The sequence below is a fragment of the Crocodylus porosus genome, unplaced genomic scaffold (genome assembly GCF_001723895.1).
Source record: "Crocodylus porosus isolate Cpor-Errol unplaced genomic scaffold, CroPor_comp1, whole genome shotgun sequence".
In the NCBI taxonomy this organism is placed as follows: Eukaryota; Metazoa; Chordata; order Crocodylia; family Crocodylidae; genus Crocodylus; species Crocodylus porosus.
Window position 1 is genome coordinate 28,030,515 of NW_017728906.1, and position 20,131 is coordinate 28,050,645.

Here is a 20,131-nt window from a genome sequence, read left to right on the forward strand (position 1 = left end):
ACCCCACTGCCCACGTCCTTCCAGGTTGAGAAGGACCCATCCACTACCACCCTCTGGGTGCGGCCTTCCAGCCAGTTGGCGACCCATTTGACTGTGTGGTTGTCGACACCGCAGTCCCCCATTTTCTTGATGAGAACAGGGTGAGAGACAGTGTCGAAAGCCTTCCGGAAGTCCAGGAAGACATGTCCATTGCTACCCCTGCATATAATGATTTGGTGATCTGATCGTAAAAGGCCACCAGGTTGGTCTGACAGGACCCGCCACTGATGAACCCGTGTTGGTTGCCCCTAAGCATGCAGTCCCCAGCTGGCCCCTTGTGGATGTGTGCTAGAATAATTTTCTAACGTTTAACAAACAAATAATCTAATGTTTAACAAAATAGTTCTCAGGAGCAAAGAAAAAGAAAATTACAAGAACCCAGGAAAAAGACATGAAGTTTCGTGCCAAATTTTCCTAATTTGCATTGCTTATTCTACATGATGGAACAATGAGAGTTCCTGTATCCTTTCAAGTGTGATTATAAGTACACAGCAGTCAGTATGGCCAGGTACAGACATTACACTTTTACCTGTATAAGTGGTCAGAAGCTGGTCTATACCCATCACAGAACAGACGTTCAGCACACATAGACTGGTTTATATAATGGCAGAATTCAGTCTTAAGATGTAGCCCCATCCACCTGGCCCCCCACCAAAGGGGAAATGTGTGTCCTGTTTGCTACCAATCTAAACTATGCTACTGTTTATAGACCTCATTGGCCAATAGATCAAGCTCTACAAGAGATGTACACAATAGCAGTATGTGACCTGGGTGCCACATTGACTGTTTATTCCTGCACTTGAAGTCTCTGAAAAATGGATTTGTAGAAGCAAGTAGGAGATAAATACTTGTCTCTGTGTTTTACCCTCCAAACCAGCCAATGACAAGAAGTGCTTGAACTTCAGGGGAGCTTCTATTCTGTCCTAAATAATATTTCTTTGTGCTCTCCCTGTGCACAAAATGTGCATTAACAGAGAGAATACGTCTAAGGTGTGGTCTTTCAAAAGATCTTCTTGGGCAACAGTTTGGCAAGGACCCTGCATAGGGTACTGTGTTGTATTATTTTTCAATAAGGATTCAAATGATTCAAACCTTACTTGCACAATAAACTACTCCAACCCAAATAATTAAATAATATATTTTTGAATAAATATGGAGATATATGTCGGTTGGGTTTTGATCACTTAGGTTTCACTCAGATTATATATTTTGTCTTTTTCTACAATCAAGCTAAAATTTCACTTCCGCACCCTCTCTTTTATTTACTTTTTAAATAAAAACTGAGATTTTCAGAAAATCTCTCCTTTTTAGTTTCTGGGGCATATATAGAAAAATACAAACCACTGCCATCAAGGATGTTTCTACCTTAGGAAGTACTTACTCTCCTGAGTAAAAGTTCCACTGCCAGGCCCAAAGTAGTTAAAAGCGAGAAGTAGGAATCTCTTTTATATCTTAAAGAATAGATTAGATGACCTGATTACACATGTTCCCACCTCTTTTTCTTTGATTTGTTTCTCTTCGAACAATGTCTTCCAATGTAACCTGCAAAGCTAAAGAAAATAATGTAAGGTTTGTTAAATTCTGTTCCTTATATTTCACAGAAAAGCTCACTTTCCGAGATATAACATCCCCACAAGAATTCAGACAAGGAGAGGATGCAGAAGTTGTTTGCCGTGTCACTAGTTCACCTGCACCTGTTGTCAGCTGGTTGTATCGAAATGAGGAAGTCACAACTATCGCTGACAGTTAGTATTTTGGTAACTCTTTATGTTATAGTTCTAATTACAAGTAATAAGTCATATTTTAATAAAAAGTGCAGGATAGCAAGGATGAATCTTAAAAGGGGCTTTTAATTTTTACTTAATATGTATTTGGATTATACATAAGTTAAAAGTTGAAATGGGAACTGATAGCTTTCTAAGGGTATGATCACACAAATAAGTTGCCTTGAGTATATTAAGATAAGTTAAAAATGAGTGATGTCATATTTGTTGAAAGACAATGCAAATCAACAAAATGAATAAAAACAGTGAGTACTCTCTTCATGAAATGTCACTTGAAAATGTTCATTTTATTTCAGATGATGTTGTGCTCTTTCAACTTTTACTCCATGAAGACTATATAAAGGAATGATTATTTTAGGGTATATTGAAATAAATGAAAAGCATCCTTTCACTAACTATTTATGCTCTTACTAAGTTAGAATAAAAGTAATATAGCATCCACTGACCTAATACAATTACACCTGTGTTTTTACCCTACTTTTTTTTCCTTTTATACTTTTGCCCATAGCTTTTAAGAATAGAAGGGAATGTTTTTGTGGTGAAAGTAAGGAGATATACTGCTATTGTCTCTCTTCTAAGACCTCACTGCTTCTCCCCAAAGTAAATTAATGTTGGTTAGTAGTAAGATACCTATGTCTATTGTGAGCTGAATTGTTTTCCTATCTAGCTTCTCAAGACTACAAAGGAAAAAAGTCAGTAAAACAATTGCCCATGTTTTGTCACATTGTCCATTCTGGGGTTTTGTTCCTCTTAATTGTTATAAGAAAGCTCTTTAGATTCTCATGGGAATGACTAATCTTACTAGAACTTCACTATCTTACGAAGTAGTCCCATGAAATTTCCTCTCGAGTTTTTTTTGGCAGTATCAGGCTTCAAATGCTTGATGAGCTTCAGGTAATGATTCAACCTTTAATTTAACTATTTCTTTAGCTCAAGATCCTGACTTGAGTGGAGCTGTTTTTAATTTGTTCATTTTGTTTCATAATCCTTTGAGCACACTTCCGGTTTATGTTAACCCAGTAATCTTACAGCAGCTTGACTTAAAAATCCTATGGATGGGAATTTACTCAGAAGAAGGCTTGCTTCAGTAGGGCTACTTATGTCAGTGAGTACTAATCAGTGTTTGTAAAGGCTTGCAAGTTTAAGGTTATCCAGATGTGTGGCTTGATCCCTTATTCTTATTTATCCCAGTATTTCTCTATTCTTATTCTACCTCTATGGAGGAAGAAAGTAAATCTTTTCCCTATAAGCAAAGCATGAAAAGACAGGTGTTTCCCTACCTGCATACCAGTGACTTGTCCACTATCAGACTTGGTCTTTTCCTTCTAGTGTTATCAACCAATCTGGAGATTTATCAGTCACCACCTTCCAATTCTTTTCTACTTGTGACAAAACAGTAAAATGCATCATAAGCACATTTGAAATTTCAGGTTGAAGCATGCAGACTCCTCTTGAGTGGCACTAATGTTCTACTTTTTTACTTCAAAACTAAAATAATATGTTTAGATATAATTCATAGCCTCACCAAAGAATTATAGCCACCAAAGAAGAGACCAATTTGGCTTCTGTTTGGAAGACCACATGCTGGAAAAACTATTTTTGTTTAGTTGCATAGTATTTGTATACACATTCATGGTACAAAAGCCAGACAAAGTTTCATTCCAGTTTGTTCTGTGCATATTTTGTTTAATCCCTGCCCTCACCCTGCTGCAAACTTCTTAGTAGAAGAACTGCATTTAGAAGAGAGACGCAGTTTTTCTATATATTTTAAACAGTGACTAAATGTGTGGGTTTTAAGATTTTGGAAGATAACTAATACCTTTTAGCAGTTGAATAAAAGTAAGACTTTAAAGTCTGAAGGATATCTGAGAGAAAAGCCTCATTGCATTAATCTGTTTTATATTTCTTTTGTTATAGTTTCCTACAAACTTTGTGGAAAAGACTTGGATATTTTCTCAGAATCATGCTTTTTTAAATGGGATAATTGTTTTAAGTCTTTTTGTTAAGTATTTAGATTTATCCATGAAGGTTTTCATCATGTAATATTTGAGTTTGAGCTACCTTATGAGGTATGACCTCTTTAAGCAAGATAAATACAAGGTATTAAGTTTCTAAATAGTCTATATTTGGCAAGTATAATTTGCATTTTAAAACCTTTTCTCTTCTATGTCTTGGTATCACGTTGGGATCTTTTGTCAGACTTATGTTTGCTAGTAAAGTCCCATTGAATTCAATAGGATCCTGCATGCAGGTAAGCTCCCAGATCCTGATGTAGGGAGTGATCATTTAAGTATATGCAAGGAAGCATTGAAATGGTTTGAGTATTTATAGTAAAAGTTTAGTAATAATTTTTTATTGTAACTAATGGATAACTATTCCTATAATATAAAGCTAAGCACCTACATTCATTAAATATTAAATGTATTAAAAGATGCATTTATTCTAAAAAATATATTTGTATTTATTCTAATTGGCAGCTTCATTTTTGTTCCTAGAAACCTAAAAACTATAGAATAATTTGACATTTGAAATTGAAATGATAACTTCCTTGTATATTGTGCAGGGTTTTTTTATTATGCACAAGTAAGTCATTTTCATTTAAAACATTTTTAGCACCTGCATTGGTGAGAGCTATATAATAGTTGGATTCCTTTACTGCTCTAGCTTTCCAATCACAAAATTAATATAATTCTGCTGAATGTGTTACACAGTGAATAAATGTCTAGGGTTTGAATCTGCATAACTAGCTATGATTATCCAGGCAGCCTTGGAAGTTCCTATTAATTGTATATCTGCTTTGCATAGGAGGCTGACTTAATTCCTAGACAGGTCAGTTCTTCACAGTGAAATATAAAGAATATGAAGGAAGTTTACAGTTAACTAGGAATCTAAAGTCTCTTTGATATTTCCATCATACTCAAATTACTAGATAGTGCTTCAGTGCTGAGATTTACAGTATTCATTCTGGTCAATCATGAAGTGAATGAATGAACTGTGCAACATAATTTGGTAAAATTTAAAAAGACTGACCAGGGAAACCATGACTTCAGGAAGAAATATTCCCTAAAACACTTTCTTTCTTGGCTAGGTGCTTTATCTTTTTAAAGATAGAGTAGCAGCTCAGTAGCTCAAAGAAGAGTTGACCTGCTGTAGTTACCTGTGATGTTCTCCAAAGCTTAGTTGTCATGAATTACAATCCCATTGTGTCGCAGGGCACTAAGGTGCCCTGCTCCTAGAAGAGCAGAAACTGCCTGGGGAGGGAGCCCAAAGAGAGAGCCAGAAACCCAGGTGCAGATTACCCGGGCAAAAAACCAGAGGGCAAATTAGCCTGCACTTGCACATGGTCAGCTGACCAGAAGGGGCAGGCCCCTGTATCCATATAAACCCCAAGCTGGAACTAGGAAGGGCAGTTCCCTGCTAGCAGTCAGAGGGAAAGGAGCCTCCAGGGAGGAAGTGCCCAGTGATGCAGCAACTGCCTGATATGCTGTCCCTAGGTCTAATGGGGCTCCATGAGCTCTGCAGGTACCCTTGCCTACTAACCACTTAGTGCCGGGGACAAAGTTTGATGCTTTTAAAGGGGCAGAGCATGCCCATGTCTTCTGTATTATGTTATAGCCCAGGGGCTTATGTTTGTTTGCTGTTTATAACACCGGTGGTTTGGGTGAGGCTATTTGGGGAAGAAGGAGGCCTCACTGGGGTCCCACTACAGTGTGAGGACCCTAGCACCTGAGAGGGCACGGCATTTGGGTGTGGCCAGCAAGGGTGCAGCATTTGGGCGGGCACAGACCCTGGTGCCAGCAAGGGTGCAGCATTTGGGGGGGCATGGACCCCGGCACCAGTGAGGCGCAGAGACAAGGCTGCAGAGAGCCCAGAGAGGACAAGGGGGCCAAATCACAGCAAGGCCTAGGCAGGACGATGTCACTGCCATCTGCGAGGCTTGGGTGTGGTAAGAGGGTGGTTGGAGCCATGCATATAGTTCATAATGCTATGGTGTCCCAAAACATCTGTTTTGAAATAGGATCCACAAGGGATCTGGGGACCCACAGAGTCCAGAGAAGTCCATCAGAATCGTGTCTGACAAGATATGAAGGCAGCCTCCCTATATTACATTTTCATCAAGACATGGCAGGAAAGAAAAGTGGGTGCCCATCAGCCTGAATTGGCACACTCAAGAGCCTTAGGAGATTACGGCCATTCTTGCAGACCCCATCCCGTGACATATTTCATGAGAGTCATAACCATGGTGCTAGAGATGATGATGGCCTGAACTATTTTTAATTATTAATTTCTTCTTTACATCAACTGTATGCCCTTAGTGTTTTTTGTTTTTTGTTTTAATGTGCACAGCAAGAATACACAGGGAATTAAACTAGTACCCGTTTAAATCGGTGTGAATGTGACTGAGGAACTGGAGTCAGCCATGGGAGTACTAGCTGCCAAAAAGTAGTGTAAATGTGTTGTTGTTTTCATTAATCCAGTGATCAAATTGTGTACATATAGCAGACATACAGTTTTCATAGACCTGAGAGCCACTTGCTGGAGATGTGGTTCAGAAACACTGGGGATAGGTATTTTCTTCAACTGTGTCACAGCACATCACAGACTAACTAAATTCAAGATTGGGGCAGTAGCATAACTAATGGTGGATGACTGGGGCACCAGTTCTCGGCACAAATTTAGAGGGGGCTCCACATTGGTGGTCCTCAGGGAGCAGTAACCAAGGGTAGGGAGACCATTCTGTGAGCGCTTGAGATCTGAGTATCTGGAGCAGGTAAGAGTAACAACAGCTTCCCACTCCAACACTTCTCCCTCACCTCCCCCGAAATCCTTCATGCCTGTTGTTGTGTACGACAGTGCTCTGTAGTACGTTTTTCCTGTTGTGAGAGGAAAAAGGTATTGAATGCTGTGTATGTGTTTGTTGCTTGTTTGTTTCTCCTATTTTCAGTATAAGATCCAGATATTTTTAATACCACTTTAACAGTCTGGAGAACTCTCTGAATTCAAGCTTACAAACCCTTCCTGATTCAGTTTAAAAAGAGTGATTTTTTTTTTTTTTTGGTATAAATTTGGCTTATGTGCCTTTATATAACCTGTCACAGAATTTCATTTTTAAAAATACAGAATTGAGACTAGTCTTGTGTCATGCTGCCACTATAAAACTCCTATTTCTGGGAGATGGTCTTAAAAAAAAGCCATATTCAATATAGGAGCTAAAATATAAAATACAAGACAGTATCCAATAATTTGGAGATTATAAAAGATGCATACAAACCTTACCTAGGGTCATACTCCACAGAAACTAATTCTGGTACCACAAGACAAGATTGCAGGGAAAATATCTAGGTATAAGAGTGGAATCAAGAAGTAAAATACAAAGACATTTTCCCAACAAGTGATGTAGTTACAGAAGGCAAAAATATATATTAAGCCACTGCCTAGCGCTCCACCTTTGACATTTCAAGAAAGGTGATGATGATTGTATTTTATGATCAAAGAGATCATTTGAACTACAGCCTCTCATAGAATGAGAGACTAAATGAAACAGATTTATGATGAACTGGTCTGATACTCTTGATCATATTAGAAATGCCCAGGCAATTAAGGCCACCTAAGGAACAACATGGGATTTGTGCCATGTTGCTCCTATCTCAGCAATCCGAGCTCCAAATCATAATAAACTCTAAACAGTCCATGATGAACCAATATCTAGACAAAAGAGAGTTGGTGTCTCAGAAAGCTTCTACTGATATAGATAGATATAGATACAAATATAAATCACAACAGTGGGAACCCTGCTACTTTAAAAATAAACTTAATGACAAACAAAATCTAAGGATGATTTTAAGTATTTCTGGTTCAAATTAATAGTTTGTCTTTCTAACTGGAACTGTGTACCTTTGGGAAGAACAACAATGTCTGTCCATGCCCTTTGGGTGAAATTCATCAACATAAACTCTTACAATTGAGATTCAGAGTACATAGGGCCTCTTTTAGCTTGTTGCACAAGGGAAACGTGCAACCTTTTGGTGGAAAACTACTGCATCCATGGAACCTATGGATGTTGTTTTAGGCCTTTCCTATGATAAGAAACTGGGGGGGCGGGGCTAGTCTTGACCTTGCTCATTGTTTTGTCTATATCAGTACTGTAGGTTATGGAAGTCTTAGGATTCATCTGTTTCTAGTTTTTTTGTTTTTTTAAATCTACTGATTAGCTATGGGATTCTACTTTTATGACCTAGGCCATAGTAAAGCTTATGGTGTTCAGTGTCTTATTCTTCACTGTTCTCATCCATTGATTGTGATTCTCTTTCTTGTGCAAATTTAATTTATATGTTGCTATACCGATGAGGCAGTACATTATCTGTCAGTGTGGAACGTACATTTCATTACTTCCTTGTCAGACCTATGTATATATTATGATATATTGCTAGGATAAGCTGTTACCTATGAGAGAAGTCTGCTGCTCTAGACTTCGCCCTATGCATTTTTGTGGCATATCTGAATCACATCCCTTTTTTTAGTAACTGACTGTGAACCGTGAGTTTGCTGACTTTGGCCATGGACAGACAAATGAGTTACCGTAAAGTAAATGGCAGTAATTGCCCATGTGCATGTTTCTACCCAATGATTTAAACAAATGCTATCTGATGTAGCTTACATATCAATAAGAAAGAGTAGAGCCACCTTGCTTAGCTTTCATTTACGGTGTAATAAAAGTGCCTATGCAATCAGTTGCCATGGAGTAGCAGATGTGTAAATTCCACTATGTTTTCCCTTGTGATAATTTATTGATGTGCCCATACTCTTAGTCTGGCTGCACATAAGTGCCTCCTGCTGGGTAGAAACAATTACTTTACATATTTAGTGGCATAATTTATAACATATGCAGTGATTTCCTGAATATTGTACCAATACACAATTGTACCAATGGATTAGGTAGAGAGTGATGATTTCTCAAGATAGCCATATATTTCAGTGCACTTCCTATCCTACTCTTCTTTCCTGCATGTAATGTATATCCCTTGTATAAATCTGTCAGCTATGATTGTAGAAAGTGTGAATTATGAAGTTTATTCATCTGATGTACAGTTTTAGGGTGCCTATCTAAAACTCATCAAATGAGCTTTAGATATAACATTCTGTAACCTTTTTGAAATGTGCAAGGGCATAATACACATGATGGTGAGTCATTTTAATTAGAGTGACCACTGCCACCCTGCCACCCTGGAACACAGGTATAGGGAGCCTTATTTAGAGAAAAAAAAACCATCTGCTGTTGTACACATTTTCTCCAGTATAGAATTTTTATGGTGTTTTGCAGGCATCTAAAACATCATTATTATTATTACTATTGTTACTCTTATAATAATGATAATAATGATAATAATCATTAATATTGTTGTTGTTTGATTGTCTAATTTTATGGAGAAAAAAGAGAATGTAATTTGCATGTGTTGATATCTGATATGGCATTGATGCTCAAGCATGACTCTAACAACCTACACATAATCAGTGAAAGTATTTGAAAGCATGAATGTACCTTTAAGATTTTACTAGACAAAACCATTTTTATTTTTTTTTCCATTTTTAATTTGGAGTTCTGGATTATGTAGCCAGTTTCACTCCACAAAATGCCTTAGGCAGACAATGGTTTGTGGGAAGTAGCGACAATAAAAAAACCCAAAAAACTAATTCTCTAATAACAGTTTAAGGGCATCGACCTAATTAACATATTAGCCTGAGTGGCCTTAGTTGGCTACATCATCCTATTGGACAGTGATTAAGTCCCTGAAAAATGGGATTCTTCCCGTAGATTCATAGATGTAGTGTAGGAAGGGACCTTGCAGATCTTCTAGTCTGACTCTCTGTCCTGGCAGGAGAGAAAAATGACCCCAGCTCGGTAATCGTCAAATTTCCTCTCAAAGATCCCAAGGTAGGAGCCAGCACTACTTCCCTTGGAAGTTGGTTGTAGATCCTAGCCTCCCTGACTGTGAAGTAGTGCTTTCTAATGTCTAGTGTGAACCTACTCTCAACTTATGGCCATTATTCCTTCTTACTCCAGGAGGCACTTGGGGGACCAAGGCCTCTCCCATTCCCCAGTGGTTCCCCCCTAGTAAGTTTATAGATGACCACCAGGTCCCCTCTCAGCCTTCTTTTGTGAAGGCTCAGCAGGTTGAGGTCCCATAGCCCCTCCTCATAGGGTCTGCCCTGCTGTCCCCAGATCATGCGAGTGGCCCTCCTTTGGACCCTCTCAATGTTGTCCAGATCCCTCTTGAAGTGTGGCGCCCAGAACTGGATGCATTACTCCAACTGTGGCCTGGCCAGTGTCGCATAGAGGGGGAGGATCACTTCATTGTCTCTGCTTGTGATGCATCTGTGAATACATGACAAGGTGTGGTTAGCCCTACAGACCGTGTCCTCGCATTGATTGCCCATGTTCATCTTGGAATCAATAATGACTCCAAGATCCCTTTCTGCCACTGTGCTTTCAAGAAGAGAGCTCCCCAGCCTATAGGTATGCTTCTGGTTCTTATTGCCCAAGTGCAGCACCCTGCACTTGTCAGTATTGAATCCCATCCTATTCTCATTTGCCCATCCCTGTAACCTGTCCAGGTCCAGCTGTATCCTGTCCCTCCCTTCTAACGTGCCCATCTCACCCCAAATCTTGGTGTCGTCCACAAATTTATACAGGGTGCTTTTTACCCCCTCGTCCAAGTCACTAATAAAGAAATTGAACAGTGTGGGGCCAAGGACCAAGCCCTGGGCCCTCCAGGTTGAATATGACCCATCCACCACCACTCCCTGAGTGTGGCCCCTCAGCCAATTTGCTATCCATCTGACTGTGTAGACATCAGTGCCGCAGTCGCCTAGCTTTTTTAATGAGAATCGGGTGGGAGACAGTGTCAAAGGCCTTCCTGAAGTCCAGGAAGACTAAATCTACCGTAACACCTGCATCCAATGATTTTGTGACCTGATTGTAAAAGGCAATCAGGTTGGTTTAACAGGACCTGCCCCTAATGCAACCATACTGGTTGCCCCTGAACATCATCCCTGGTGCTGGCCCTTCACAGATGTGCTCCTTGGTAATCTACTCAAAGAGCTTGCCCAGGATTAAAGTAAGACTAATGGGCCTATAGTTGCCTGGGTCCTCCCTCCTCCCTTTTTTGAAGATGGGGACCACATTGGCCCTCTTCCAGTCATCCAGCACCTGGCCAGAGCACTACGAGTGCTCGTAAAATTATGTCAGGGGCCCCACGATACCCCCTGCCACTTCCCTCAACACCTTGGGGTGGAGAGCATCTGGACTTGCTGATTTGAACATGTCCAGCCCCCCCAGAAGTTCTCTAACTCAGTCCTCCCTGACCCTAGGCCTGGCAGAGTCTCTCCTGAATCTTGGTGGAGGAGTCCCGGTCACTGCACAAAAAATGGATGCAAAGAAAATGTTAAAAAAGGTCTGCTTTTCCCTCTGGTGCAACAACCAGATTGCCTAGCGTATCCTGCAGGGGCCCCACATTACCCCGTGCCTTCTTAATACTCCCTATGCATTTAAAAAAGGACTTTTTGTTGTCCTTGATCCTTGATGCTAGCCCTAGTTCCATAGCTGCCTTAGCTTTCCTAACAGCCCCCCTACAGACCTGAGCGATGGAGGTATGCCCCTCTTTGGTGATAGCCCCTCCCTTCCACTGGGTGTACACCTCCTTTTTGGCATTCAGGCATTCCCGAATGCCCTTGGCAAGCTAGGGGGGCTTTTGAGCACTCTTGCCCTCTTTGCTTCTCATTGGGACTGTCACCCTTTGGGCTCTTAGTATCTTCTCCTTAAGGGATGACCACTCATCTTGGGCACCCAGTTCTCCTACTCTCCAGGACCCCAGTGCCAATCCTACCGATCTCCTCAACTCATTGAAGTTGACCCTCTTCAAGTCAAGGACTACTGCTTTCCTTCAGGCCCTTTACACCCTGTGCTGGATGGTGAATTCCAGCAGGTGATGATCACTGTCACCCAGGTGGTCAAGTCCCCTCACCAGGTTGTTGCCTGTGGCCAGGACCAGATTCAGCAAGGCATTTCTCCTAGTGGGACTGTTCACCTCCTGGGTTAAATGGAAGTCCTGTATCTTGGCAAGGAACCTTTGTGAGCGTTCTTACCTGGCTGACTGCTCCTCTCAGCAGATGTCCGGGTAATTTATACATGACCCATGACAACTACATCCCTTGCCTTAAGTGCCTCCACAAGCTGACCTGAGAATTCACAGTCCAGCTCTTCCCCTTGGTTGGGAGGTCTGTAGTAGACCCTTACCATTAAGTCCTTTTCCCCATGACCCCCCTGTATTCTGACTCAGAGCAATTCAGCATGCTTATAACATGTCATCATCAAAGCTTTACAACTAAGTTACTGAAAGTAACCAGCAGAAGAAGATCCAGTCAACCTTGTTTGTTAACTTTTTTCTATGACTTGACCATGGTGCGATATGTTTATACTTCAGACATCCAGGAGGATCTGGGCCAAAGGCTAATAAATATATTCACTATCCAGCTCTAAAAGGTCAAAAGATCTTTAAGCCTCCCTCTGCATCTGCAGGTAAAGGTGTGATTGGATCCAATGCATGCTCCATACAATTCCATCTCCTGCCATGCTTCTCATGCATACAATTATAAAATTGTACATTAAATCCAATTGTATCATATTCCTGGTGCACTGGAAAGAAGCAGGCTTCCACAGCTAGGAACTCCCTTGGAGGGGGCTCCCAGCTGAAAGGGCCATGCATAAGCTAGAGCCAATAGACCCTGCAACAGATGGGGCTCCTGGATGCATCTCATGCATACATGGGGCTGAGGGCTTTGCAGCTGACAGGGCACCCAGCCCTGGCTGAACCATGTATCCAGGGCCAAGAGCCTCATGAGTTGCACGACTCTTGGTCCCTCCTGTGGGACAGGAGGCAGACCTAGAACCCCATGGATGGTGGGAGTTTCACGGCCTTGGAGATCACAACAGCTGTCTCCTTTGGGTTCAGGGTTTTCACATTGGGCAAGGTTCACCTGTGCAGCTGAGAGCTTGTCAGCTAATAAAGCTCCCAACTGCAGGGGAGACCCTGCTACACGTGCAAATTAAAGCTCTATAGCAAACAGCTATAAAGTTGGTGTACCTTTTTAGGTCTAACTTTATAGCTGGCTCCAGCTTTTTGTTGTGTGATAGCTACTTTGCACATCTATCTGATTTTTGCTTCCCATTTCAGTATGAATTATCTGTATATAAGATTTATTGAGAGTAATGTTAGCTATTTGGGGAAAAGTAGTATGTGGAGAGGAATTCTTATTAGAGGGATGAATAAAGCTATGGGTAACATGTAAAGTTACCTATTCAAGATTTTTTTTTTTATTGACCATCTCCAAGCTCATACTGACACCCAAACTTTTTACCATTGCATGCTTTTACGTAATATAGACATAATTTTATTCTGTCAGGCCCTGCCCTGATGTTGAGCCTCAGTTATAAAGGCTGGTTTCAAATAAGCATTTAATATCAACTATAGTTTAAAAAAAAGAAATCAGTAAAAAAAAAATTTCTTTGGTTGCCAACACTGCTTGACAATAGTAATGCTTGACGGACTCCCTCTCTATATTCTTATGGTCCTGACTGGGCTATGCTGCCCTTCTAGCTTAACTCCTAGCCGTTCCCCAGATCCCAGCACAGACCCCTCCCCCAAAGAAGCCTAGCTGCACTATTACAGGCAACCTGGAATGCAACAGCATAAGCACATGGTTGATTGAATAGCCATTACAGGGTGCTGTCCTCCTTGTTGGACACCACGTGGTGCTCCTGTTCTCTGTCTTCTATTAAGGGGAGTCTGCTTAGTGTTTTTATGGATGGATAAAGTTCTTTTGTTTGGTTGGTTGGTTTTACAGACTTTAACACCATCTATTTTAGCCTGATTTTACTGACAGTTGGTAAGTTTACTGACAGTTGACAACCCTGTATTTCTACTATGTGAGCATCTTTGTCGATTTTTATCCAATTTCATTTTACGGAGAAGAATCTCTATCAAATTCCCTAAGTTGCATGGAATATTTTCTGTAGATCCTTGTTTATTTCCCCCTACTGGCGATAAAATCTGTAGGATTTTATATTGTTGCTTTAGATAAATTCAGTTTTATTCCTATCTGTATTAATGTTTTACTTTGTCGCTAGATCTATTCTACAGGGTTCTGTGAATCCTGTTGATTGATTATCAGCAGTTATATCTCAATGTCTGATTCTCCCTGCGTTTAGATCCACGCAAAGTAACTGGAGCACTTTGCTCCATTGGATCCCAATTCAGCAATTATTGAGAGAAATCCTTAACTACATGCCTCTTTATATCCTTTAGCTTAATGATTTGAATCACAAATTTGCAGAAACCACAGAAGTCATATATAATCACCTGAGGAGAAGTGTATGACTCAACAGGCATGGTTTGACAAAGGCTAATTTAGAAAGAAATGAAGTAAAAATTATCTTCAGCTACAACTTATTCCTGCAGTGTCTTAAGTAAGTCTACACATATCCAACACAGCACTTAAGCATATAGTTAGGCCTTGATTTTGCAATGCACTTACACTGTGGAAATCAACAGAACTTGAACACTTTGAGTATGTACTTAAATGTTTAGCTAGATTGGAGCCATATGCTTGGCACCTTGAGCTGTTAAGCTCATAGTTAAACATTTGACAAGAAGCAGTAGTATCTGTGATCTAATGGGGCTGGGAAGACACATACCCCCATGTTTTCTCACATACAGCATGTTCTCCATATTAGACATACTTTATTTTTGTAGGAAGCTTGAAGGAAAAAAAAATCTTCCTGGTAAAGGAAGCAGCAAGTAGGAAATGAAGTCTGCTTGTGAGCCATCTGCCAGCCTAGCATGTCAGATGGGACCCACTGATGGGACCCATGGTGGATGGATGCAAGGGTATCCACTGGTGCACCTCCTAGCATTGCCAGCAGCACTTCTGTGTAGGCAGCAGTGATGGAATCAATTAACTGATTGAATCATTAGAATTTGCTTGATTCCTTCTAAACCTTTGGTTCTAAGGTGTTAACAGCACTTTTTGCTTTTAAATGGTCTTTAATGATTGCACTACTTCAGCTACCTTTACTCCTGCAATGCTGCTGTTAGCTGCTCCTAGTAACGTACCTTCCATTTCACAACCCTGCGGATGTTGTTGTTTTTTTTAACCTCTAGCTAATAATATTAGCATAGGTGTGGAAATATTAACTCAGGTGAACATGAGTGCAGGTATGGAAACCACTTTTAATGAAGCATTGGAGGCATTGTCCAGATGATCCACAAGGTTTGATTTTGTTTTATAAATCTGAAAAAGAGACATATATTTAACTATAATGACTCTAGCACTAAAGAAACAATATATTTTTATTATTTTGCCTAGTTTGTTGTGGTTTAATATATAAAATTTGGTATTACAAATTAATGTGCATTCCAATAAATAAATAAATAAATATTTATTTATTTATTTTTGCTTCAATATTAAATTGAATAATATAACCATGAAACTCTAGGCCCCCAATTATTAGTGAAGCTTCTGAGAAAAACGTGTTTTGTTTTATATGTGATGATGCACCACACCATCTGCACCCCCTCTTTTCAAAAATCATAGACCCATCTATGGGAACTACAGACCAACCTGGCATATCAGCTCATATCAGCCAGCAGGGGAGTGGGGGGAGGGGGTGCTCCTTATGGTCCATAAATTTGGTAGCAGAAGAATAGATAGAGCACTGGTCACTGTAACTCCCAGAGCTCTGGCAATTAATGCTGCCACTGCTAGCCCAGTGCCAAATTTCTGGATACTCGGGGATTCATATTTCTTACATTTAAGGCACACCCCAATTTTTGCCACCTAATTGTGTGCCAAAAAATGCGGTGCCTGCATGAGTGCACACGTGTGTGTACCCACAGACACACACATCTAAGTTTTGGCTGAAACTGAATGTTTATATAGAAACAGGAATAAAATGTTGGTAAATGTAAGAATGGTCATAGTTGTCAGATCAAATTTGGGCTCCAACAAAGCAAGAGTTTTTAAAATAAGCAACTTCAAAGGTAGGGTAAAAGAAACCGGGAATGTGTAGAATATTCTATCTACTGCATACTTTCCCAGTAACCTCCTGCAGTCGTAAGTTCAGGGATGTGTCAAGCCTGAGGTTACACATGTGACTTGTGTTTGTGCTGTATTGTATTTAATATCTTTGGATGGAACACTGACTAGGATAGAAAGGATGATCTTCTTCATTGTATAGTCTGATGATATTTTATTTTTTTTAAATATATACATATTTTTTTGAAAAAAGGACCATGTAGGATCCTTTATAAAACATATACAGTATGGCCATGATCCTGTTTTCTTGTACCGTACATGAATGAATATACTTTGAAATGAAGACTGTCTATGAAATGTTCTCAAGCAGCATGATTTGCTGAATTTTAGATTTGCATTTAAATTTTGTTTTTAATCACATTGGATAAAATCCTAGGTATGGTGAACTTAATTTGATACCTATGTTGATAGTGTTAGGAATCCACCCATTACTCTTCCTTTTCAAATTTAAAATGATTAGGTTACTTGTCCTTGAAAAATACTGACTAATGTATGAGGGAAGATGTATGCGATTCATATAGCATGCATACACAGAGCATTTATTTTGCTTGAATGTATTATATGTATATTGGCAGACAAGGTTTACCCAAAGAACCTTATCTACCTACGTCCTTAGACAAACACGGCTACAACCTATACCTATGAATATATGTATATTGTATTTCTGTCAACACTGGAGTGGATGTTCTGGAGCAACAACATGCAGAAGGATTGCTCAATTTCCAGTTTATATCAAAGGAGAATCCTAACTATAGTATAACAAAACATAGAGCAGTGCATTTAAGGGTTGAATAACTGAACTTCTAAGATTCAACTTTACTTTTAAATTGAAAAGGGTTTTGTTGAATAGCACTCTGATAATGTAAAACAAATTAGTAATCCCATCACTGCCTTTATTTACTAATATCACTTTATCCCTTACATGACTTTCTAGATCGATTTGCTATGTTAGCAAACAATAATCTCCAGATTCTTAACATCAATAAAAGTGATGAAGGAATATATAGATGTGAAGGAAGAGTGGAAGCTAGAGGAGAAATCGACTTTCGGGATATCATTGTCATTGTGAATGGTAAGAAATAAAATGTGGCATTTCTGAGGTTGAATTGAGTTCCTGCTCTATTTATTGTAATGCATAGTTTATCAGCTTATAAGAAATCTTGATTCTGCCACACATTGTAATAATTAACTGTTATATTATTGTTTGTTAATCAACATACTGTTTACAAATTTTCCATTGAGTTATATTATATTAAATGTAAGCTTTACATACATATGTCATACATGAATGGAAATGGCATCATGGAAAAAGACTGATGTATGAATAGATCCCATCTCCTCACACAATTTCAAGTATGTTGTGAAAAAGGAGGGGGTCTGGTTTGTTTGTTTTTATTAAACCTTTATAGGAGGAAAGCAACTATTCTAAGACCAAAGTCCAATTTTTAACATGCAGTATTTTACTTTACTATATATCTTTTAGTACTTGGCCATGTGTTGTTGTAAAACACTTCATTTTATTTAATTAATGCAGTTATCCAGCTTCACTAAACCAGAGCTGTTTTATGAATTGCCCTTATTTAAAATCCTCTTAAGAACTATTAATATAATTTTTATATAGTAGTATGGCTAAATTAACTGAATGTTTTATTGAACGTTGCCACTATTTTAAGTCATTATAAATTTTACCAATTTATTATATACCCTAGAACAAGTAATATGAAATTGTGAACATAAAATTGAATTTGTAGCTTGACCTCAATGCTAAAGTTAGTGTCAGCACAGTAAAACATAAGTGAATATGTTTCTCTTCCCGTGGTGGCCAGCAAAGATGCTGTCCATTTGCATGCTTTATCTAACTTAGGTATTTCTTTGTCTCCAGCTCCTTAAGGCTAAATCCTAAGTAGTGTTCACATGCTTATATAGCCATAAGCATGTGAACACTATATATAATGATGTAATTGTAGTTTTTGGCATTTTTGTACTGTTTGAGATTCTGTTTCTACCTGTTGCAGAATTGGAGTGCTCTACATAGCTGTGTGTCCAGAATGAAGTGGAGGCGAGTGACTGTCACACTTTTTAAACCAACAGCCTAGTGTTTGTCCCTTGTCTAGGGAATGGCTCACCTAAAATGTTGTTGAACCTGTGTCCTGCTTCCCAGCAGGGTGCTCTAACCATTAGGACACAGGCTAGATATTATCTAGAGCTGCTCTAGCCCTTCCATTTGAAGATGGCTACTGCATCTTGTATTTTATATTCATTGGATAAAATGAATAAACACCACTGGGATTGGGCCCTAGAGCCCAGGGCTTCTCCCATCCAGGACAGAATCCATCTCACTGACTTGCCTTCCATCTGGATTGCCCTCCTCCCCATTTATCTCCCTCTCTTTGTTCTAGTGGGACATCTTAAATACAAGATGTTTACTTTCTGCTTGGGTGCACTGGGAAATACCTATCCTATGGCTTGGTGCGTCATATGTCATGTTTAGGAATCAGGTGACCTAAGTTCAAAGCCCTTCTGGGTGATAGATACCCAGAAAACAGGTCTTCAATCCTAAGAACTGTTGAGTTAATAAGTATATGGGGTCCTTCTTTTCTGTTAAACATCTAGTTTTCCTCTAGGAAAATTTTCAGGGTTTGCCATGTGTTTTTACTTGGGTGATTCTGTTTTTGTGGACACTTGTGCATGCACACGCATGTGCACACATGTGCATGCACATGCAAACCAGCTACATGGCCACAGTGCAGTCTAATGTGCAAGCTTAGTAAAGAAGTTCAGGATGAGTACACCTATGCTGAATCTCAACTGTGTTAAGTTGCAAAAAACTGCATTTGCTTAGCTACATAAATGCCATTTAAGCATGTAAATGGAAAAAAACCCCAATGTCTGTCTTATAAGGGTTTTTTTTTTTTTTTCTGGATGCCTCAACAACCAGATTTTCTCATCTTTATAGTCATCTAAGTCCCAAAAATGCCATTTTTGCCCAAGTTGACAGTCTGTTCTGAGGCAATTAGTCTTTAGTCTTATGCATGTACATCCAAAAATAGAAGGCCAATCTGTACATAAGTAGCATTCACTGTAGGAGTTTGTGGCCTATGCAGTATGTGTGTGTGTGTGTGTGTGTGTGTGTGTATAGGGCATGCAGCTCCTAGCCACTCCAAAATGGGACAGCCCTGAAGTAGATGACAAAATATGGTTATCTAGGCATCCAGAAAAGAATAGAGTGCCACCCTTAGTATCTGGGATTATGGCTATAACTTGTTATTGAATGGCCTGATATAGCAAACCCTTAGATATATGAATAATAGTTTGAAATGTGAGCTAGGGATGACTAAATATTATTTGGCACAATAATATTCCTTAAATTCAATATCTGAGAATTAAGACATTTTAAACAAGTAAGCTTTATATTGTTTTTGATGGTAAAGAGAGGGGGAGGGATGATAAGTGAAAGCATGTTCTGCATTTCACATGAAAGAGTAGCATGCAGTTTCCTTTTACTTTGGTGTTTCAAAAGGCAGATTCCCTCCCTCTTTCTTTGTGTGTATTTTGGTCTTGAACTGCACCTATTTATTGGGCAGATGCATTTCCTACAACATGGGTTTTCAACCTTTTTTAATATGTGTACCTCTGGTGGCTGGAAATGGGGGTCGGGAGGGGAGTGGTGCACGATCAGATGTGGAGCAGAGTGGGGTGGGTAGCACTTGACCAGATGCGGTGTGGGGTGGTAGGTGTGTGGGGTGGTGGGTGCAAGCTTTCCTCCCCCCCACATCTGTCCCTGCCCTTGTCCCCCCCAGGCCCTGCTCCTGGGAGATGGCAGTGCAGGATCATGAGTGGCGGCTCTCTGTCCCTGCCTGCCCATACCCCATAGGGCCTTCCCAAGTACCCTCAGGGGTATGCATACCCTTAGTTGATAACCCCTGTCCTATAACATAATTGACAATATTTATCTAAATAGTAAAGTTTATTTTCTCTGCTCTTTGTGTGGGTGTGTAGAATTGAAATTAGAGTGATATATTTTATTTCTAGTAACAGTGTTCATTTTGTACTGTTTCATCTCTGCTAATAGACACACTAAAACTCCACAACCTATACAGATTTGTAATATTCCAAGTTCCATATTTCATATTTATCCAATGCATTAGGTTTGATTT

General features: G+C 39.6%; 1 protein-coding gene across 2 annotated transcripts in view; it reads left to right on the forward strand.

The window, feature by feature from the left end:
* Nucleotides 1-20,131, forward strand: part of NCAM2 (neural cell adhesion molecule 2) — a 529,363-nt gene that overhangs the window by 279,477 nt on the left and 229,755 nt on the right. For both annotated transcript variants that reach the window (XM_019528766.1, XM_019528767.1), the window contains exons 4-5: nt 1,641-1,784; nt 16,909-17,046. In XM_019528766.1, the coding sequence (XP_019384311.1) occupies nt 1,641-1,784; nt 16,909-17,046 (282 nt within the window). The remainder of the gene's footprint in view (nt 1-1,640; nt 1,785-16,908; nt 17,047-20,131) is intronic.